The sequence below is a fragment of the Danaus plexippus genome, chromosome 8 (assembly GCF_018135715.1).
Source record: "Danaus plexippus chromosome 8, MEX_DaPlex, whole genome shotgun sequence".
NCBI classification, from domain to species: domain Eukaryota; kingdom Metazoa; phylum Arthropoda; class Insecta; order Lepidoptera; family Nymphalidae; genus Danaus; species Danaus plexippus.
The window spans coordinates 10,096,798-10,121,392 of record NC_083542.1 but is presented as its reverse complement, the minus strand read 5'-3'; the positions used below and the strand labels follow the sequence as shown (position 1 = coordinate 10,121,392).

At 42.4% G+C, this 24,595-nt stretch overlaps 1 protein-coding gene across 4 annotated transcripts; it reads left to right on the top strand.

Annotated features, from left to right (window-relative positions):
• Window positions 1–404: 404 nt before the first annotated feature.
• LOC116771044 (prominin-like protein) lies at window positions 405–24,558 on the top strand. Of its 4 annotated transcripts, none has more exons than XM_032662727.2 (15): window positions 409–1,055; window positions 14,632–14,770; window positions 14,883–15,483; window positions 15,669–15,986; window positions 16,071–16,183; window positions 16,257–16,361; window positions 16,434–16,575; window positions 16,647–17,042; window positions 17,122–17,256; window positions 17,338–17,496; window positions 17,576–17,697; window positions 19,112–19,162; window positions 22,275–22,457; window positions 22,616–22,696; window positions 22,775–24,558. In XM_032662727.2, exons 1-15 carry the CDS (start codon window positions 788–790, stop codon window positions 22,785–22,787), a joined length of 2,826 nt encoding a protein of 941 aa, XP_032518618.2. In that variant the 5' UTR covers window positions 409–787; the 3' UTR covers window positions 22,788–24,558. The 4 variants fall into 4 exon arrangements, with proteins under 4 accessions (XP_061377194.1, XP_032518618.2, XP_061377193.1 ...); XM_061521208.1 differs by having other exon boundaries at window positions 410–1,055; window positions 22,285–22,457; XM_061521209.1 differs by lacking the exon at window positions 19,112–19,162.
• The last annotated feature ends 37 nt before the right edge of the window (window positions 24,559–24,595 follow it).

Genomic DNA, 24,595 nt, shown 5'->3' with positions numbered 1-24,595 from the left:
TCTTTATAATTTTTTTGATAACCGGTTTATATTGGATCCCAGATACTTTAAAAGCCCTGAGAAATATCCATTCAGAATAACTTTTAGTAAGTTTCTATTTTGTTGTAGATTTAAATATAAAAATATCTTCCCGATTAATAAATTTGCGAAAATCGCTATATTATGTGAAGGTTCACTGGTGTTATTTACTTGGGCTTTCACAATAATACTTTTTAAAAATTATATATAAATTTATGTATTTTTTTTATTTTACTCGGTACACATTTTTAAATTTTAAATAAAATTTTAACTATATATTATTAATTTATCCAGACTAGTGTATTATTTAATTCTTTGATTTTTAGCCTTTTTTTTATGTGGCAAGTATCAAATGAACGAATGAAGTTGGTGTCGCTACTGTAGCTTTGACAACATTTAAATCAATCTTCATTCATTCAAACTTAAACTGCAGTCTTCATAGAATATCTGCTCAATACTCATTCACCGTTTCGCCCATTGCAAGAGCTGTACTGTTTGTCATTTTAATTTTATTAAATGACAAAGAAAATATTTTGTAAAAAAAGATGACTAAGAGCGTCAATAACATTGAAAAATAATCAACGGTTATCGTAGAGTATTCAATATTATAGTGTTTATTTATGTTTTGTGAGCGGGTATCTTTGTACGTTTGTTTTGCAAACATATAGTTTACCTGAGTATTGTATTGTATTGTAAGTAATTAGATCGAGTGCTATCCTGATAATGTGTGTGAAGCTATATTGTGTGTAATGGTGTGATCATCTATCTGATGAAGATGTGGAAGGCTTCTGTAGCCGTGGCCTTAGTGGCCCTAGTGGGCCTAGCGTCGGGCCAGACGTGGCTGTCCAATATCACGGATCACTTTCGTGAGGGCACTTCTAATGTAATGCGGATGTCGGAGGTGAACTACTCCAAACCGATCATCAACGTGACTTACATGGCGCGGGTGGAGGTAGACATGCGGGCCATGGGACACCTGTACAACTCCACTTACACCATCATAGACTTCATCGCTAACAAACAGGCGTATCCTGAAGGTCAGTTCATTCGATTTCGTAACAGTCTTTTATATTATAAACTAATATTAATGTGAAAACCACCCACTGCACTACTTTTCCTTCTCGTAGTTATCAATAACTTGTAACAATATAATGTTACATTGCTTCATAAGACATTTGGCAAGTATAGAAAGTGACAAGGTGAACTAGTGGACTGTTGATATTTATGAAACACAGTACAGTCCACTGAGCCCGGATGTAGGTATTTGTATGTAATAATAATTATTGACAAACAAATGAAGCTCCCAAAATATAAAGTTAAATCAATCTAAATATTTTGAAAGCTGTCATTTGTGCAATTATTGCACACTATGAGAAAAGAGAGGTTAAAAGACTTCTTCACCTTTGTTCTGCTATGTCTTTTATAAAAAATCTATATATTTTTAATAAAGAAATGAAAAATAATTCAATTCACCAAATTACATAAAGATATAGTGATGAATATGTAATGTTGAGATCAAAAAATATTAAAATGACAAAATAATAATAGTCATATTTTTTACAAACAAATCTTATTCCAGATAACACAAAGCTTCTACCAGATATTTACAATAAACATTAATTGCATAATATATTTTTATCTCTTCTTAGAACTCTCACAATTCTTTTGAACATCACATTAGGTGGAGTGTGGTGGAGTGGGTCTGCATATTTTATTCTTTAGATAATAGGATTCTTGAGTGTGTGTGTGTGTGAGTGTGTCTGTTCTGTTGACTGTAACATGTGAATCATGAAGATGATTACATTTCTACAAGCCGTGTGTCTACAAACTCAACATTCAACAGAGTGTTGAAACACCTCCATGATAATAATAAAAACTTGTTTGAACAAGAACTTCTTGGTTTGATTCTTTTTCTAGTCACCTTTTGTCTGCCTCTGTGATGATCATGATAAGGATGCTAGAGGTTGCTCTTGTGTTGTATAAATGACATCCTGTGTCATGACTTCTCCCCGGTGTACAGACAAGTCGGTCTAACATGTACAGATCAATGTTGATGGGTGAAATAGCTTGATGACATGTCACAGTTCTTTGACCTCACATCCTCTATCCAGTGTGTCGCACTCATGGTTAGTAGTCACCGGAGCTATTGCTGGTGAGTGAGTCTACAACCTGGTAAGCCTTGTCTGTCTCTGGTAAGGCTGTCTAGTAAGACCTCAGTTAGATTATTCCGAGTCTTATGACTCTGAACCTATCCTATAACTGTGAGTAGTGTCTGTAAGCATGAGCCGGCCATGTGATACACCTCTTCCTTCTACATACAACTGAAGGTGAACTCTGAGGCGACCTCTGCCGACAGTACCAGTCCCGATTCTTATTTCAGCCAGTTCCCTCGACAACTTTGCAATAACAATACAAATTGAAAGAAACCTTTTATAAAGAGTCGTAATGGCTCGCTCCATTAACGAGCGAGTTTGTTATTCAGTAATTATGGTCATTGTGATAAATATTTCAATTTATTTATTTTTAAACAATTACTTGAATATTATATAGTCACATTGTATCTTCGTCTGTGTTTATCTGTTGCTTACCTCATGACCACCGTTACAACTACAACCCCTCCTCTAAACTATTTAATCTATAACAATAACACTAGACGAGTATGTATCAGATTATTGCTCGTTTTCATTATTATTGGATCGATTGATTTACAGAAGGTAGTCGAGCGGTGCGGTTGTCGATACACACTGCACAGACAATGCATATTATGAAGAAAAGGTTTAGTGTTTATGTGAAGTTACTTACGAAAAAAAATTGTCACTGTACGATCTAATAAATCTCATCCATACGACACACACAGAGACCGTTGACGTCGCCAATAACCACTGAGATAAGTTAACAAACACATACATTTGATATAATGATACAACTATCACCTACTGTTCTCTTCCTGTTGCTATCCTGAGGAATGTTTCTTTAGAGCATTTTTATGAGGTTACAGGTTTTTCTGTTTCACGTCCCTGTGTGTCGCGCGGAGCTCGTTCAATTCATTTTATAACATCATCATTGAATGACGATCATTAGTCGTCAGTTGATGGCTCCCTCTATTCTGTACAGTATCATAGAGTAATCTTATTTCTTTCCATTCTTCATTTTTTTTAGGGACAAGAAATTTGCGACGTCATAAAATTGTCACTTGTTTTTATGATATGTCTTCTTCTTGTATATGTTTAGGGGTTGAATCTCCAGGTGTAATTTTGTAAGCCATATGGTATATTTAGGGCAGAAATTTTTCAGATCTGCAGTCAATCTGGTACTCTACTGCTTGTGGTTTGAGGTATACAACAGTCTGAGTTGAGAAGTCAGAAGAAGCCAGCTCTCCTTCAAGTCCTATTTGTAGGTTGTGCTCATATTCCCTTACTACAATTCAATTCTGACACACGTGTAGCACATTGCCTTTAGATTTTGAATGTGTATTGAATTTTTTATCTGTCTCATCTCAGATGTAGAAGACCCAGTCTTGTGTCAAACATTGTGAAGTCGTCTTGAATTCTTTTAAAAGACGTCGTAAAGAATCGGAAGCCATGTGTGTTTAGTTCAGTAGGTCACAATGTGACAATTATTATCCTCACAGCACGGGTTAGAGACATCACACCTACAACAATATGAGGAGTGTTGAGGTTTTACACACATGTGAATGAAGTTGGTGTCATCCGCTAGTAGTTGGTAAAAAACACATCTAGTGAGAATAATTTTAACTATGATAAATATTAAATATGCAAAATATTAACGAAACATTCCGTAAATTACGTCGTATTCTGAGAGCTTAGTTGTCGCTGGTAGCTTGCTGGTTGCTTGTTACTAGTTAGTGCATTCAAAAGTTGTTCATGCGACCTCGTTACTGTAGGCTGTTGTGTGACGTCATTCTCGTGACTCACTCGCCCCCGCCGCCGTCTGCGATATATTATATAAACGCTGGAAAATATATAATACAAAATATACAGGATAATTTTGGACATGTAAAGTCTCTAAAATCATTCGATACATTTCAGTTGACCTAATATCAATGTTTGTAGTGTTAATACACAATACACATGTAAGACTCCGTCTACAGATCGATCGAGATGACAAAGATTGACGATTGTTTGATTTCATTGTCTTCCATACTATATTTTTTTATTTTCTAAATTTTCACAAATATTACTCACTGATATATAATTTTTATATTATCCTTATTGTTTGTTCACGTTAAGCTTTTTAAATCAACATATTTGATGACTTCGCTGTAAGTGTTCGGTCAAATAGGATTGATAACGCCATTAACGGCATTTATATACTTGAACCTCAAATATATACTTTAAAGTGTACTACGAGTCCCCATGTCATAATACCATCATGCATCATTGTAAGAGGAAGCTGCGGTCAGTCGACGTCGGTACGAGGTGATAGCGCAAGGCCGATACTCGCTCAGGATCCGAGGTTTAATTAAAAATATTATAAGATTTATATCCAAATTATACAGCAAGTGAACGTGCGAACTAGACACCAAGAGGGTTCCAAGCCTGACTTCTATGCGCCGTGAGACACATCGGGACGATAAAATATATAAAAATAAAATGATAGAGGTTTGCAATTACAGTGGCAGGCTAGAGATCTGGAAAAAATTTAATAAAATTATATAAGGTACATTTATTGCACACCTGACCACATTAAAAAAATAAGGCATTTCAAAAAGTTACGAAACAATTCTTATTTGCACTACCTGCACAGTGGTGCGCGGTTAAGTGCAAGTTTGAACTCCTATCAAATAAAACGGACAAAGCCTCGTTTGTGAGTTAGTAACAAAAAGAGGGAGCTACAATGTGAGAGGATTTGCCTTCATTTAATATAAACAAACACGAGGCGGGTCGGAGCGGATCATAAACACTATATGCAGAGCTGCGCCAATTTGAAGAGGCTTTTAGCAATAGTGATATAGGTCAGTAGGAATCTAGCACGAGGGCACCTGCGGCACTGCGCTAGTATAGGAGTTGGCAGACAGCTCGAATGTTTTAAATAACTATATTTTAATGATATCTTTGATCGCCACAAAGGGCATCGGGCATTCAACTGGACAATCAAGTATTACTTTTTATTATTCATTACAATCTACATCATCCTGGCTATAATTATCATGAATGAACGGCCAAGGACCGTGTTGAAGGTGCCGAGACGTGGTCCCAGCGCCCTCCCATGGTTTATTGTTATGTGAGGAGGAACAGGTCTGGGATGAACGGACTGTGTTAGTAACAACAGCTTGTACGAAATGTGATCGAGGTAAAGAGAACACTCGTTACACGGAAACGTTTCTCAAACATTCAGTGAGTGTACAATGCGTTGTTTGTTTTATTGGAGTCCGTCCTCAATGAGTCTCGTCTCACTGAACACATTCATACATTTATTTAACACTAATTGCATCGTTAGTTTTAATCGACTATTAACAACGTTTTTGTTTTTGTTGTTCAGACACACACATACACACACGTTCTAAATCTTTGGGTTCGTTTGTGTACCTTCACTCCGCTGGTTGCATGATCAAGGTTATCTCTAGCATGTATGTTATGTGTATCAATCGTGTATTTAATACGGCGTGTGATTAGTTTTTAAGGAGCGTGAGTTCCGTTCACGTTACACGAACCGTCCCGAGTTGTACTGTCCAGGACCGCTAGTTCTTTAAACGTTCACAAGCTACGAGTTTTGAGATGATCCGCTTATGCATACGGCGGACTTCATGACGGGACAAAGAGGGAGGAGACACGGACCGAACGTCATTGGATGTGTGTATGGTCTTCATAAATAAATAAACAGCGTAGTTATCGAAGACTTATTGATGAACGACCAGTAGAGTTAACTAACTAACTGTATTTATTTATGTATGTCGCGTGTGTGCGTGTGTGTGGCGAGGTCATCGGCCGATGCTGCCTGGTCACACAGACACACAGTGTGGTGTCTGTTGTGGAGGCGATGACTTGTTATATAATGATATTTATCAACATGTTCTCTATTCAAGATCACGACACACTATATAAAATATTTCGCTACATGTACCGCGTGTCCAACCTATGCATTTAGGAAAACACGGTTATTATAAATATCGCAAACAGAAACTGCAATTTTATTTATCGGTACTTTGTAAATAACATGAAATATTCATTATGATGTAGTCCGTGTGATCAGTTCCTCATGGCGTATGCTGTTAACGAGTATTATTCCCTGATAATGACCCGCTCTACGCCATTACCAAAGTGCTGAATCAGTATTCCCTGGCCATACCGTCGTCGATCTGTTATCAACATGTAAAAGAATTATTTATATATATTCTTGTGTCAATACCGAATACCGATACATTACTGAAACACTGTCCTCCTCGGCGACGCTGTCGAAGCTGATACGGCTGACTTCATTTATGTTAAAAAAAAAAGTACATGAGATAATGGTTTTGTATAAAATATGTAACAATGGTTTTTGCCCGCGACTGCGTCCTTTTATATTAGACTCGGAGAGAAATATATGAAGTGTATTGAAACAACAGATATGGGAGTCGACGAGCAGCGACACCTATAGTTCGCGTCATGTGACTTCATAAACTATACAGCTGTTAGGCCGTGATCCCGAGGGAACTACACGGAGTATCAGGACAAATTATAGACGATCATATTCTGATGTCTGAGATACTTTGTCGTAAACTGTAATGAACATCCGTTTACGAGCAGTTTTTGAGTGAACGAGGAACATACATGTATACATAAGTCCTCATAAAGTATCACATCTAAAATATTGGTAGGATGAATTTGTTTATGGTGCTCGTTAAAAACAAACGTTGATGTTTGTTGTTTAAAGTGTTGATGAAACAACAGTTACATATCTGTTACTCAAATGACGTTGGGCAAGGCTATTACGTCTTTGGACAAAAACTAACAATAGTCAATGTATAAAGAGTTAAAAGAAGAACAAACATAATAATAATAATAATGAGATACACTTGGGGCGCCTTCGTCAAAACGTTTAATTTTCGAAAACAATGTTAAAATGTTCTATTATAAAGATGATATTTTTATACATGATACTATAGCTGTTATTATCAAGGGCCGTTGCACCAAATGTGCCTTATATAATTATTTTATAAAAGACAGTATCTGTGTCAGATGGGGCCGGGTTGTAATGAGTCCGAGTGTTCGTTTGTGAGTTCGTCTGTAGCCGAGCCGAGTGTATCTGGGTCGATCTGCATTGCGTCTAGCGGCGACCTCAGCGCTTCACGCCGCTCTACCGACGGTTATTATTGTAACGATCGATGATTGTTACCATACGCCGTCCGCGAACTTTGACAATAACATCCCGGAGCATCAGCTCGACCGTCACAAGTGTGGCTGCAGTCCGGCAGCGCTGGCGTGGACTGTGGACTGTGTAGAGCGACTCATGATCGTTTATTTACGTACAGCTCGGCTGGCGAGGCGCAGAGGAGGTCGAATCTATTGACCGCTCCCTCTCCCTCACAGACACACACACATATGCAGCCGCTCCTCCGGTGGGGACGTACCATCGTATAGTACAGTCGAACAGTATTCAAACGCATTATGAAGTCTTAAAGTTTACGTATACGTAACGACATTTATTAATAACAATTCTCATTACCTCGCTCAGACGGCCACCAACAGCATTATAAGTAAAAAGTTCCATCGAAAGTTACATTTCATAAAAATGTGACGTATTTATATTGTTAAGAAGTATGAAGTGTGGCTTACGTCTGTGTCCCTCAGTCTTGTAATACGATCACCAGACGTTGGAGTGATCCCAAAGTCTGACAGTTGTAAACTATAGGGGAGGAAGAGCAGGGGATATCTGTAATAGTAGAGGAGAGACTGGCCCGCGATTCTGTTGATGAGATGAAACATCGTTTAAGGACGAGACGACACACAGAGAGATACATTCATAGACATTGTATATATGAGGTAGCTGTGTATGAGTGTGCTGTAGGTGGTAGAGATAATAGTCGTCCCGGCCTTGGTACTTAGTGATATCATTTGTGTGACAAGAGAGCCTCCGATAACACATCGATTAATTAAATATCACGATAAGTCGAGCAACAGAAGAGACGTCCAGTATAACCAATAAACATGCACGAAACGTCAGAAATAGGGAACATAACACGAAATACAATATTTTTCTTTAATATAGGTTTATAGACTGACGTGAAACAAGATGATAGGTACACAGTAAAGATTAAGAACATGTCCTTGAAGATCGCTAATGAATAGATTCCGTTCAATGATCATCACTGAGAATATAAGATTCACAGTATTGTCTGAATATAAAGTTTGTTGCAGTGTGTGTGTAGACGCCGTCTGTGCTACATGAGAACATACTGTACAAGAAATATTATGCAGCGGATTGTTAGGAAATAAAAGAAGTCGGGCAGTTACAAGAACGAGAAGGAAATGAGATTAATAAAAGTACTGGATGAAATTATACAATATACCTACCAGATTGTATGCACACACACACACACACACGCACGAGCACGCACGCACGCACGCACGCATGCACCCACACACATGAATAAAACAAGAAGAAGTCGATACTATTGCTTGATACATTTTTATCAGTGGCTAAAACTGGTACCCGTCATCGGTAATATTAACACATAACTATTGGTTTGATTAAGACAACCTTCTATGTTCATCCAGTTTTGATATTAAACACTAAGGATGATGACGCTATACTCCTTCTATGTATTTTTGCACATTCCGAGGAAAACGTTCAATAATTTAAATTAACTGACAAGTATTTGTTATTGCCGAAACCCCGTTAAGGAATCCGTTGTGAGTCACCAAGTCACGCGGACACGTCCTGGTCGCCTCACTGCATGATGTCTCTGTATAATATTTCCTCTAACCGTCTCCGTTCTGATGATCCTCATCTCGATAAAATTCTACAACAGCGTTGTCGTGTCCTAGTATTGTGGATACGTATGTAAAACTGAACCGATTGGGATGAAGCTCAGTCAGTATAGAGAATCCTATAGCGATGGAACAATACAGAGAACCTCTCGTCAAACCACAAGTGATGTCGCGTACTTAACTATGTACAGCTGTCGTCTGCTTGTTACTGAAATAGAATTGCATTATGGTAACGTTTCTATATAATGTAAATGTGAGATGTCTCCAGTGGCAGTAGGCTAGGTACATGAGCGTGTGGACAGATCGCTTCCCTCCGAGAAAGAACCGCCTCATGACTCACGTCAGTGGACGATGCCGGATGGGTGGCAATAATTATAGAAAACCAGTATCACATCGCCACCTCTCTCTCAGACCCATGTGCCATATGTTATTATAATTATTATTCGTCATATTGCAATAACACACAACAAATATAAGAATAAATTTTGTCACTGAGGGTTCGATTGCGATCCTTTGTAAATATAGAGAGTATTTCCTGTACCTGGCGATGCAGCTGTATCCAGGCTCGTGTATAGAATGTTTATTTTAGCGAACTCTTATTACTATGGAGACAATGGAGCAGAAGGTGTTCCTTGAAGTGTGACGACCGGAGACGGGAACAGAGGCTCTACAATGCCTCTAGCGTGTATTAACAGCGTCACGATAGATATAGGGCGATGACAGATTGAATGGTACAAATAAATAAGTCCTTGATGTTTTTTTGTTGTAATTTAAAGTCATTTCGCTCTTTTTGAAAATCAAACCTCGTTATAGTTGCTGCATTTCTTATTCGCTTATTTGGTCGCTATATCGACCCACATTACTCTATGTACAGTTATATTTGACAGTTATTTATATCGATACCCGTTCTCAGTTTATCACCTGTTTCTAATTTTGTTTTTCAAAATTCTTTCATCAAAACAGAGACGACGTTAATAAGGAACTAAAGACTAATATTCCAGGCGAGGGAGAGCTTTTGTTGTCATCACGTAGAACTTGAAAAGGCTTTTGATAGCGATGTACACTTCTTACTGTACATCTTTGAAAGGTAGTTTTTTTTGTAATTAAAAATTGTATGTTTTGTTAAACACAATGTAAAAAAAGTCGCGTAAAAAACTCTTTGCTAAACGTGCTTTTAATTTGTAATAAATAAACATGATAACTCTTATTCCATAAGAAAAGGTTTTCATATAACAATGTTTTTATACATTTTAGTCTGCGACTGATAAAATAGGATACTGTATGTCACGTTACATTATAAGTAACATAATATTGTACTTTAGTAGTTATCATCCGTGGCTCGCGGAGCTCCCGTCACCGACTCATCTCGTCTCGGCTCCCCATACATATTATATCATACATCATTCAATAACAAGTGAACATGTCCTCATTAATATAAAACATAAACGCATTTCGCACACTACTCATAGTTATCGTCGTCACTTCAATTAGTTAACTTATTGTCTGGGTTTAATTAAAAAAAAATTACAATGGGTCTTCAATGTGTGACCGACATCAAACGAAGTTGCAGAAAAAGTAAAAACTAAAGATTGAAGAGCGTGTTCCGTAAAGTGCACTTGATGTTAAGGATGAGTAACGATCAGAAGAAAACAATGGAGACAGTAAGAAGATAAGTTAAACGATAATATACGGAGAGAATAATGTACAGGCTATAGTCAGGAAATTTTTATTTGTCGATATCTGTCTAGTTACAGTTGAAAATACTAAGTATTCTGAGAATTACATCACACTACTATAAACGAGACTACAACTTAGACCTTAGATGAAAATACATATTGGATCCCATAGTCGTATTATTATATAGGTTATAAATTTATACCTTTTTTTTCCTGAAGTATATTGAAATATTAAAATTTTAAGTAATTTTAAGTAATTCAATTGCAAAACTTTTTGTTTTTTTGTTGTTAAGAAAAAAGGTATCGCTAAAATTTTGAAATTTTATTATTGGTTTGGTTATTGCAATTATTGATCCTATTGATTGTAGAATGTTGGTATAATACAAGGGAAATTATAGTTTTCTAGAAGTTGCTGAGACAAGTGCCTGCGACAAAATACATAGTCAAACAATTTCAGCACCTTATAATTAGTAGAGTCAAAGTAGACAATGTATCGGAAGTAGCTTTACAGCTTACACATTGATTATGTGCGATTCAAAAATAAAATAAGTTTTTGAAGGCGCGCTTGTTCGTTTTAAGTGGAACAGTAAAATGTCGAGAAAGCAATTATAAATCATAAATGTGTGTCAGTAGTGTGCCTCGCTTGAAAACGAGTCACATTTGACTCGTCGATGGTCGTTGGAAGATGATAACGTCCTTTTAATATCACAAATCACATATCGTTGCGAACCCCCTAAACATTCACCTCTGCTGTCTCCATAATCCCCCACCTCACACCTCTCAGTCCCCATTCCTCTTATCTCCCGGCTGTTTTAACTGTATTGATAACAAGGTGTCTGCGACTGATAAGATCAGCTTCATGTACATCTTAGCAACAGTTGACGTATAATTTCTTCTGTTTAACAACCATGACTCACGAGTTGATGATATCTGTTGAGTCACTTGTTGCCTTTTAAATATAATACAATGATCGGAAACTGATGTGACACTAACTATAATAGATACAGCAAATTAAAATAACAAACTCCATTTCAAGACATGAGAGGCGATGACTTTTATATTTAGTCGATTCTCGATAAGTCGAAAACCTCCAAATCTAGAAAAAATATTTTGTTCCCTTTCTTGAAACCCCAAATGTTCCCTCCATAACTCGAAAAATTAAATTTTACCTCTGTATCTCGAACATAGCAATGTTTTATTTTACAACCTTTACAACTCGATTATTTGAGACTCAGCTACATCTCTGTAGTTCGAATAACTATAAGATACCGACTTTCAGATTTTTTTCGTTTATTTTACCACTAACTCAAAATTTATAAGAATGCATCTCAACCTCTTTATGTCGAATAAAAATCCGTCTAAGGCGAAAACTCTCTAACTCGAATTTTTTGGCGTCTCCCTTGATATTCGACTTGTAGAGGTCTTACTGTATATGTATTTTAGAAAAATGTACTAATGTATTTTAGAAAAATCTCTGTACGGATTTCTGATATTAAACAATACTTTAACTATATCACAACATTTTAATGAGTAATAAACTCTACTGTCCGAGGACTGACGCGTCTCTATCAAATGGAGTCTTTCGCGGTAAAAGATATTTCGGAGAGCGGAACATCTCGATCTCAGAGAGATGGTTGACATTTTATCGAATCAAGCCGAACCAGTTAGCTGTCTCTGCAGCTGGTTTTCAAGATCAGGACAACATCTTTATAAACAGATCCTTACCTAATAAATGATATTTAATTATTCCTATTTTTATATCACGACTTGTGTCATCCCCCAGTCCTCTGTCAGCACCCCCACTAAATGGTTACTACATTTTAAACGTATGAAGATTCCTCGCACACCCGGACCAGAGTCTTTCTGCTATTACAATATTGCAATATACTGTGGTTTAGTTCTTCTTTACGTTTCTTATAGATTATAATAACCAATTACGTATGTATTGGTGGGATGTGTTCTTATGGTTGATTAAGGTCGGACGAAAGGGCACTTCAAAGTTTAATAAAACCAGAAATAAAATTTTCAAGATAATGTTTGATATTAATCGATATGGTTATTAATAAATGTATAACTTGAATTATTAAAACATAACACGATTCACATGACGATGTTATGTACTTCGTAATACGATAAATACTATAATAAAATGGAAATTTACGAGGGCTTATGATAAGGCGGATAAAAAGAAGATAAAAAGAATAAAAGGATAAAAAGAAGCACACCTCCTATAATACATGAAATGTTAGGAGTGGACGAGTGAATCTATAACAAGTCAATGCATTGAACATTCGTTTAACACGTGTGTCCATGTTGCGCTAGTCACAAACCGGGGCGTCGTCTGCACCGGGCGGAGGATGGCGGAGGGCGGCGTGTATTGATCCATCGTCTCTCACAAAGGGCTGCTGCTCCCCCTCCTCCCGCGTCCTGTCCCGTCTCATCCGGCGCCGTGCATAACGACGTCCTGCCCGGGACATTTGACTCAAAATTTTATTAAAAATAACTCTCTTCACTACTACTTTACGTTACGTTATAATGAAGGAAACGAGCGCGTCACATACAATTATAAAGTTATCTGATGTCCTTGACCTCGATGAAGCCATCGATCATGGTGCAATGGAGTTGGTAACAATAACTATAAGAAGGAAGGTAAAGAGCGAACAGCTCTTGACAACAATGAACACGTTGTACACGTTAGTAGCGACAACGAACAAACAAAATTGCCCACTCCTTATCGAATTTGGGTATAATTCAGGAGTTCCCAAACTAATTTTTTGTACTGCCCGCTTTGAGAATAAATAATTTTAGCGACCTCAGTCTTTCACCCACTAAAAAACCACCAACGTATTCTGGGTTAATGAAATTAAAAATCACCCCCAGGTCTCTACATAAAGACCTCCTCTTACTCCTGGGTCTCATACCTTTAGGTCAAGGAGACGTTATCGCCCACTTTGGGTAAGGCTGGTATAAATAATTTCATTTGTAATTTGACTTCAACCTGCAGCGTAGATGGTATTAAGACGGTAAACAGACTGTCTTTAATGTTGTAACAGTCCGTTGTTCACGAATCTGCTCCGCGTCGTTGATTCTTACCTTGGCAGCAGTAGATAGATGAATCAAAACTATTACGACCTGTTACATCGAGTCACGTAACTGTAGTGTATGATGTGTGAGTGCTTCAACAGCGCGCGACGGCCAAGGTTCGAATCCCCGCGGCCGCGTACGACACCTACATATGTAACATTATTATGGAATTGCGGACATCGCTTAAGGAATTTGTCAGATGAGGAAGGGTATTTGATGTTTACATTATAAGCTATATAAAGTTTCAATATGAATGAAGGGAAAATAATTTGGGTAAAAAATAATCACAGAGGCACGATTTTTTCAACAATAATTTGTAACTACTGAGCTATAATGTAGCAGGGGTAGCTCTACCGCAATTCCTTGTAGTTTGAAAGTTGAGAGTGAACTTCATTCAAATAGCAACACCAACTATAATTTTCTAGCCTTTTACGTCACGTCGTGTCGTTACATATTTACATACACACATTGATATTGTAAGTGAAAAATCTTTTTTCAATAAAAAGGGAAGAAGGATGAGGAAGAGGATAGAAATACTTAACGTTATGATGTGGAAAACTGTACGAGATTATATTATTATGGTATTATAACAGGTTGGAAATAATAATATTGAGTTCGTAGCTCCCGTCCGGTCTGCGCGTCGCTATAACACATTGACTGTCTGTCTGACCGCCATCAGCATTAACGTATCGTTTCAGTGAGCGACCGCTGCTGGGAAACTTTTGGAACAACAAACCATGGTCATCGCGCGACTTGATGGACATGTTGATACTTGACACAAAATACGAGAAGATTAGACACGAACTTGTCATTTATTAATAATATATGTACATAATATTAAGTATAAGAGAACAAGAGAACACCAATTCCAGTACGTAATGTTATATTTTGTCCTGTTTCATATTCCTTGCTCGTGGCAGGTATCGTGTCGGTGTCTGACGGACATGTGGAGCTGGCGTCTCCTCGCTCGGAGTGGAGGTCTCTGCTGGCTCACTACGCGGGTCCCTTGGCCGTGGCTGTGCTCGTCATACTGTTCGCTGCCGTGCTGCCGCTCTCAGGGTACATATTATACATAATTAAACAGCCAGATACACTACACTAATATGACTAATCTGTTGAATTGAGACAAAGTTAATTAGTATTACTGATTACATTGTCAACTGGCGGACAGGTTGTTCTGGTGCTGCTGTCAGTGGTGCAGGGTCGGGCGGCGGCGGCGGCCGTTCGACCGCAAGTATGACGCCTGTCTCAAGGGGATCCTCGCAATAGTTTTCATCGGACTGCTGACGCTGTTCTTGTTTGGCGTGGTCTGTGCCTTCGTCACCGACTCGCAGATGGAGACGGGCGCGAGCGCCGCTCCGAATGTCGTCCGTGCGGCAGTGAGGGACGCACGCACTTTCCTTGACGCCAGCGCTGGTCACGCGCGACACCTTCTCGTCGATAACTTCCGTGAACTGGAGACTCAGCTGGATCGCTCCTTGGCGGCGGGCGGCGCGGTGGTCCTGCGACAACTAGACGAGTTCACCAACGCGACGTCGGTGCGCCGCCTCGAGCTGGTTGCTTCTACGCTAGAACGTGTACCCGATGAGCTGCGCCGTGTGCAAGCCGCAACGGCCGCCCTGCGCGCCGGCGCTGACTCACTCGACGAGGGCCTGCGCCGCGTCAAAGCCTCGCTGTTCAACACGTTAGCACGCTGCCAGGAGCCTCAGTGCGTCACTCTACAGGAAAAATACAAGATCGGCCAACTCTACACCGACATTCAGTACGACAAGGTATCGAACCCCGCTCTCCCGACGCTTCTAGTCTTACACGGTTCTCGTTTTAACAGATTTAAATTCTTTCATGCTCTCCTGGATTAGATAATAGATAAATATTTTCCAACGGTGAGTGATACGTTCGATAAATTGGTGAAGCGTCTTACTAGAGCGATATTCACTGTGTATTCGAATCGTGACAGATACCGGACGTGTCGGAGCTGCTGGACAACGTGTCTCGCCTGGTGGACGGCGACATGGTCCGGGATGTGCGCGCCGGCCTCCAAGTGTTCACAGGGATCCGTCGTACCGTGGATCAGCACGCGCCACGCGTCAGGGAGGCCGTCGCTGCGACCGGGGAACGACTCGCCAGGGTAGCGGACGAAGTGTCCTGGGCGGCCGGCAACCTCAGCGAGCGGCTGCGGACCTCCCATGCCCCTGACGTACTACAAGAACACTTGCGACAGTACGGGCCGTACGTGCGACATCCCACCAGAGCTGTAGCCGCGGCGCTGTTGGCGGTGAGTGGTTCCGTCGCGACTGCCCTCGTCGGACGGGCGATGGGTTTCTTTTCTCTTGGGCCTCGCTGACCTCGGTGTGTGCAGATCGTGGTGGTGATGTCGTGGGGCCTGGTGTGCGGCGTGTGCGGGAAGCGTCCCGACGTTTACGGTGCTAGCGACTGCTGCAACAAGGGCTCTGGAGCGTCTTGTATCACATGGTGATAAGCTTTTTATATTATAACAAAAAATATCACATTCGATTTCAAAAACCAAATCATCACATCCCTACAGCGGAATGGCGCTGACATTCGCAGTGGGCGGAGTGGCCGCGGTGGCGATGCTTGTTTACTTCATATTCGGAATCGCAGCGCAAAGACTCGTGTGTGACCCGCTGTCGTAAGTTCCTTTACCTTGTTAATATTACTCATTGTTCGTTCTATACCAAACGTGTGACGTCACCTTCCGCAGCGAGCCTCGCGGGAGTCGCGTGTTCGTAGACGTCGAGCGGTTCGTGGAGCTAGAGCGATCGCTATATAACGAGCGCTCCGACCCCGACTTCAATCTCACATCAGTGCTGGTGGACTGTCACGCCAACCGCACCATATACCACGTGAGTATCTCCGTCTGTCTCCGGTCGAGGATTTGAACTCCTGGTAATGAGGAATTTCCTCCCGTTCGCAGACGTTGCGTTTGCGTCGCGCCTTCGACCTGGAGTCAGTTCGTGACCGCGTGTCCTCGGACGTGTCGTCGCGTGTGTCGTCTCTCCGGACCGACTACCCTCCCCGCGGTCGCCCGCTGCGTATCCTGGCGCCGGCCGCCCGCGCTCGCCTCGACCGCCTCGCCGCTTCCGGCCTGTCCGACTTCGACTTCGACCGTATCCTGGGCGCTCTCGAGACCAACGTGACGTCACTGTCCCTGGAGGCCCTCGCGACCCAGCTGCGCTCTACGTCCCGCGCGCTGCAGTCCCGCCCCGGCTTCCGGACCGTGGCCGGAGAGCTGACCGCCGCCGCCGATGACGTGTCCTCGCTGCACCGGGACGTCGTCGGACCCATGCTCGAGCGTACCAAAGAACTCAACGTCAGTCTCTCTTCTCACTCGTCCTCCTTGTGTACTCGTCCGAAGACATATCTGACCACAGACACGATTTCTCTTTCAGAAAACGGCTTCCGAACTACGCGACGCCCTCCGATTCAACGAGTCCTCGCTAAGGGAGGCCATCCTGTCGTGCGTGAGGGACACCAACGAGGTGGAGCTGTTCTTGAACACTCAGGGGCCCGACCTCGTCCAGAACGTCAGTATCACACGTATCTAAGTCCTCTAGGGGGTCAGGGTTCCTCTTCGAGTCTAGTGATGGTCCGATCCTCGTTTCCAGCTGACGCGTGAGTTCGCGGAGACCCTGGGCGAGCGTCTCCAGCAGTACTTGTCGATGGTGGCGCGGGCGGCGGAGCGGGACGTGGGCCGGTGCGGGCCGCTGAGCAACGCCTTCAACGCAACACGTGACGCCGCCTGCCGAGCCTTCGTGCTCCCCGCGGTAACAGCGCCCTCCCTCCCTTCCCGCTTCTAACCTCCTCCCTCCGTCCTCTAATCGGATACAATCCGTGGTGTTGCAGAACGGCTACTGGGTGTCGGTGTGTTGGTGCGCCCTGTTGATGCCCGTGGTGCTGTGTGTGAGCGCGCGCCTCGCCCGTCTGTATCGCCGCGCCGAGCCCTACCCCGGGCCGCTCGTCGAGGCGTACGTAACTCCATGCTCTTCTTTCCCTTTACCGAGTGTGTCGGGACTCCTCCGCATCGGCACACGCCTGGTCAATATCGCTGTTCGTTTAACTCACACAGCCGAGGTGCCGATGCGGAGGGTCGGCGCTGGTCTCCGGTGGAGGCGGCCGCGTCCCGCCTCTCGACTCTTTATATTCTAATAGGAGAATCATTCACCCGACATCTTTATTGTTTGTTTGTTGGGAGCGATTGCAGTTTGGAGCCGATGTTTGAACAAATTAAAAAAAATCAAACTTGCAATGGTTCCGTTTATGTTCCGTTACGTTTTATAATTTAAGTTCTTTTCTGAAATATTTTTTTTACGGTTCAGTTTGAGTTTCTATGGTTTCCGATCGTCTGAGTTTGTCGAAGCCACCCCCTAGGTTTGCACTCCGTCCCGTAGTAGTGTCCCGTCCCGTCCGTCCCGCGTCGGAGAGTACCGTCGTCCGCGCACTATGGCCCGTGTGATCCTTTTTGTAATTATTATTTGTTTTCTGTTCACTCACCGCCATATAGTTGATAACAGCGCGGCCCCGCGTCGGTACAATCACATCTACTAACCGCTACGTGGAGACTCAGAAACGCGCTTCCTCTTTGAATTCGATCATACATACATGTATATGAATTGTAGTCTTTAATAAACGTCCGGCGTGCACGAAGCATGCCCGCCAGTGTTCCGTGTGTAAGGCGTGTGTTGTGTCGCAGCGAGTGCGAGGCGCTGTGCAGCCGACACGACCGGTGACGTCACGCGACCGCCGGTACGCACACACACTCACACACACACACACACACACACGCACACAAACAGAGACCCACACATGCAGTAGGTACTTGACGCGTTTGTAATTCGGTTGTTGGTAGTTTCGCTCGAGACGTGTGCTCTTCGACCGTCACCGACCGTAGCGTCGTTCACTCGTGTGTTTGTTGTTTGTTGTTCTTGTTGTGAGCGATGTATCTCATAGTGCATGTTCTGTGGAGGGCCCGCCCCGGAGCCTCGCTTGTCCCCTCACCCCTGTAGTGTACTGTACGCTAGTCTCCTAGCTAGTCTCCCGCCTGCGACTAGACCCGCGTTAGTTTTTTTAATTTATTTTTTCACCGTCATCAACATAACCATTTTACTTTTCAGAATCCGTAGCTTTTCTGTGAGGTGTAATGTTTTCGCTCGTGCTCTAGTCCATGTCGTGATGTTAGTAGCCTCGTCGGACACGAGCCGCCGACTGCCATTCTGTTTGTGTGACTCTCACTGTACCGTCGGCGTGTGTGACCTGCTGTGACCTCGACACGACCCCTGCTCATATAAATGATAGTTTGATATATAGTGTGTACACCTGACGCACGTCTCCCTGGAGTGTCGTTCGTTGAGCTCGCGCTAACCAGCGTTTTGTCTGTTGCAGCGAGTATTTGTATGACGCGTACACGGACCGCGATAACGTTCCCCTCGCCAAGTAAGTGTGCACACACTGCATGGGTGTGGAATGTGCTAGAGCCTCCCTGTGTCTGTGTTCCATGTCCGCACCATCTATATATTGCGCCTCATCTAACACCGCCGCCTGCTCTAGTTCATTGCATGTCACTAACAGCACGCCGCCCGCCGCCGTCACTGCATGCGAACCCCTCGCCGCTCGACAGACCTCAGTCATGTTCCGTTGATTTATTTAAGTTTTTATTATTTGTTATTATTTCGGTAGGCGGTAGGACGCATCGTGAGACCGTCGGCGAGGACCCCCGGTCGCGGGTCCTCGCCGACGGCGGACTATAGTCGTAGCTCTAGACGCGTCTAGACCTTAGAGCGCCCCTTACAATCGTACTCGGTGTGTGTGTACTAGCGGCTCCAAGAGAAGCACCCTCGACCTGGAGGGGAAGATCGCCGAGTGGAGAGGGAGGGGGGGAGCTACAGCCGATGGGGCGGGGGGGACGGGCACGAGGACGCAGGTGGTGCTGGAGGGGAGGGAGGTAGTCTGTCAGCTGATAGACGACCTCAAGACACGCCTTGACGCCAAAGACGAGGACAACGAGTCCGGCATACACGAGGCAGAGTAGATTATGGTTATGACGTCACACAGTTAAGGAGCGAGGGAGAGGGGGGGTCAACACACGGAGCGGACCTGCGAGAGAAGAGCACGGGATGTAGATCGTTAGTTCACAGACTAAGGTACTGTAATAAAAGTGATAGCAGGATCCATAGACTCAGTGTACGTTTTGTTTTAAAGAGTCTTCCTCGTGTGATAACCTAAGATTTTGTATGAAAATGACGCTGTGTTGTAAGGTTATTGCTTTCTGTTGACCTTTTTTTTTACGAATTCAAAAACAAAATTAATAGTAACATTGAAAAAATCTCATTAAATACAGTTTTCTATAACTCGAACTTAAGATCAGATCGATCAATACCGAACGCACAAATCATGTTCTAAACATAGCAGTAAGCTTTATGACGTTACCGTATTCGAGAGGTTGTCATTGTAGGCTAAGCTCCGAAGCAGTTTCCAAGTTTTTATGAAACAACTCGCTTTGAGACATTTTGATGTATTTTGAATGAACTTTTTACGTCATTTCAATGGTTGTATAAGTTCGATGTCGTTTATAACGTTTTGGATGTTGTGACTTTTATATAATAGTTGTAAGAACTCCTTTATACAATGTTTCATGTGTCCCTGTATTTGTATTTTGAGTATTTTACATCTAAGGTCCAATAAGTTAAGCTTTGCCAAATCCTAACAAATGTTAGTGAGTGTTAGGTTCTGGAAATCGGTAAGGGCTCGTGTGTCCAGACAGGTTCATACAGGTTTAGACGGGTATGGTCAGCTACACTGGAACACTCGTATTCCACAGTTTTCTAATGTAATGTTTCGTTGGGCCGTCAATCAGTACGAGGTGTGTGCGCGCTTCTTCATCGAGCTTCGCCCGCCTGCCGTCGCCGACCGCTTGCCTTTATCGAGCTTCCACAATACTCGCCATGACTATATGTTTACACGTTCAGAGGAATATTATTTTGCTATCTGTATGCACTGAAGAATTTATTAGTCGCTGTCCGCACAGGGTCAAGGAATTGGAAACACAGTGACGCTTATAGTAGTCGCGGTCCGTGGTGACACACGACGTTTCCTCACACTTTAGCAATTCAAAGGATGTGGTGTTTGCAGAGTCCGACCGTCCGTCACCAGGGAGCGCGATGAAGTAATAACGTAGTGTATATAATGACAGCTATTTTTGATGCTTTACATACTTGATCTGATTATCCTTACTCACATATGTCACATGAAGCTATTTATATCGAAAACGCTTGTATATTGTTATGAAATGTAACCGAATTATTGTTGTCAAAATTGTATTCCATATCAACACTGTATGTTAGGAAGCAAATGTAAAGGAAATAGAGTTAGGGCGATATTGATGTACAATGAAAACAGCTTCGATAGTTGTCTGCACTGAAGAGAATTGATAGTGATATAAGGGGGAGACGGGTTGGAAGACGCGCTCGGCCCGGCTCCCACGCCTCCGTTACTTAGTGGTAGTTATCGAGGTGTACGGGAATGTGTAATCACTAGTGTTAGTTCAAACTGTCATTGTCATTAGTACATTAGTATATAATGGCGCATCGCTGGGAAGTGTTGGCGGTGGGCACAAGGAGGGGGGGGGGGAGAGGATCTCACGGACGGTAACTAATGATCATGTCATGAGCCATGTAGCATGTGTAACGACAGAGCATGCCTCCTCCACACGACACACGAGTGTCCAAGACACTCCACCCCGCACAACGACACTTACACTACCTACGACAGCATGTTTATTACACTTACAATCAAATAATTATATAAATAATATAATGCCTATATCGCTTGTACGTATTTGTTTTATCGATGGAATATTTTTCTCTTTCTTTTGACATTCTTTTCTTAATTCTATGAATACTCCACTTCTCTTGTCTACTTTCTGCACATCGCCTTCGGCTATGAGCTCTCGGTTCAAGTTTCATATACAGTCATATAATGTACATATGTGTGTTTTTATTTGTGTTAACATATCCAAGGAGCATCAATCCGTCCGTTGTGATGATGGTCCTGTGCCGTATACTATTACTGCCATTAATAATTGTCCATACATTCAGTTTCCTTTCGTATTGCCACAGCAGGGACCTCCATCCGATGACGCGACGGGTTGAGCGCTTGTTGTTCACGGCAGTGTGATGCGAGCGCTTGTTTTAAACTTGGCTGTTCAAATGTTTCTTAGCATGTTCTATTAATGCATGATGTTGTTAGCCGATCTAAGATCGAATACCTTCGATATGCAATCTTGTGTGGTTTTGAATTCACTTCCGGATCCGATACCTGCTGTCTCCATCATAATACTATTAAATACATTGTCGTTTATATTTGATAATTTTTATTATTAATTAAGAACATTGATATTCTAAAGTCAACTTTTACAACTTGCAATATGTCAAAGATTCATGATAGTAGCCATCGTGAAGCTTGTTTTTTAATAATAAGTCGATGTATGGTATCGGTTCCGGTGGAGAAGTTGTCGGCGGAGATATTGAGCCTCGGCGCGCTGTTACAGCGCCTACAAGGAAAAACGTGGCGGCGGAGGAACAGGCTCGGGGCCGGGGGGGCTCGGGGGCTCCCAGGGCGGGGGGGCCGCGCGCAGGAGGACCGAGGGACCGGAGGGAGCGGGGGCCTCGCACGCCCTGGCGCCGCCTGTCGACACACACCACGCGCGCAGATATAATGATATGGCGCCAAAGTGAGCAACTCACCACACAAACACACTGGCTCGGGCAGTAACTAGCCACGACACTAGCGACAGCCGGCGGCTTTATTGTTTCATTTGATATGTTTTGATCGTCGACCGAGCACTCCGCGGCGCCAGGACTTTGTCTCACAGTGACCGGTGTGTTGCAGGCACTGGGAAGAGGGTCCTCCCCGCTATCACGGACCCACAGAGTACGAGCGACCTCCGCCCTACTACTATCCCGGACCAAAGTGAGTGCCTCCAGGTGAAACGTCTTTGTCAAAAATGTTTAATGTTCGTAAACAATGATCGCCCTGTCTCTGTTCTAGTGATAGACAGTAAAGTCGCGCTCACAGACCTGGACGATGATCTGCTCAAGTACTGAGTGGCGTCGGGAACCTGGGAGGACGAGACGAACCTCTCGCGACTACAAGGAAAGTTAAAGTGTTACAAAATGACAGTTCACGGTAGAGATAGTTCACACATAGAAATATTCAAAAGATATTCTCCATAGATAAAAATATTTTTGTAGATTATTGAAACGCTCACACGTACTGTATCTCGATGCTCAGTGGTGGGGGCGGACGAGTTGGGAGTTCTGCTCTCGGTCACGGTAACTGCCATTAATCGACTGTATTCAATTTTACTCTTAGCTATTTTCTATATGAGTGCGTCCGACGTGGGTCCTGCAGAAATGTCAGTCGAGTGTCGGCCGGCCCTGACGTTAGACGTACTCCGTTTTTTGGCTCAAGGTATCTCGTTGTTATATTTTTTCCTTTATCGATGTTAACGTGGGAGCTAACTCCGCACAAATATTTTTAAAATCTGTGAGATTGTGTTCCTCGCGACTTTTATTGGTCGATAAGTTGTGCCGCTTTCCCTGATTATTATATTAGTATCATTTCGAGTGCGCGGTGGGTGGTAGGTGGTAGGTGTAGCACGGTACGGATCATGGTACTGTTTCAATCGATCCGGGTGAGGGGCGTCTCTGAGATACGGATGCATTTATATTGTGAGGTTAAGGTAAAGACGTCTAGTGTTCTATATGAAGTAGTTTAAGAATATTTGTAATATTATTAGTGTGGGAGTCGCTGTTGGAGCGGGCGGAGGGACGGACGCGACCTTTATACATATATATATATACCTTCACTTTTATTATAATCGAAGCATCGTGCATTTGATAAGATATTCATATTAAGTGCTCGGTCCCTGTCGCTGCCCACACGCCCAAACGGTCACACGATCATTATACAATGAATCAGTCAGTGCTGTATGTACGTATATGTTAGTTCAATAATGTGATAGTTTTATTTGTGGACGACTGTTCAAATCTTGTAGACAATGTGTCATATCGTTTTAGTTATGCCAAATATTGGACGTCCCGGCCGTCTGGAAGATGGGCCGGACTGTATCGTTAAGCGTCTCTATTATTATTACTGTATTTACTCCACCTAAGTATAACATAGAATAAAGTTTAGTTTAATTATTGAGAGTTCAGGGAACAGAGCGTCACCGGTCGAATTTATTATGATGTAACGTGCTCGGAGGTAGGTCGCCAATCTATCACTGCTCAATATTAACAATTCTTTTGAACCTTGGTGCATACGTCGCGTAGTTAAATTTTGAAGAGTCGTATTATTGTTTAATCACGTATAGCAAATTAAATATAAGGTTGAAAGTGGCATGTAGTGTAAGTTAGGTAAGCGAAGAGCGAAAGAGGCGATGTAGCCAACACAACGTCCACCAGTCTTGCTCGCTTTTGATGAGTAACGTTGGAGAAGTCTGGAGACGCAGTCTCGACTGTGACTACTGAACAAGGATCCGTCTGAGTCTCAATTATATACACTGTGTAGTGGATTCTTATAATAGAGAAGATAGAGGGTTTAGATCGCAATAAGAACAGGCGGTTTGTTACAAATATGACAGGTAGTTAGTGCTACGGTACTGCTGCTGGCGGCGGCCATGAGAGCCGTACGATGAACGTCAGGTAGATGTAAGTGTAATTACAAATTGTAATAAAACTGTAACTTGAAAGGTGGATGGAAGTGAAGTTTTGTACGAACCGACCGGGACTGTGTCGAGAACGAAAACAATAAACATTTAATAACCTGAAGCACGTGAGTTTCATTTGAGACATCCTCCAAGTGAAA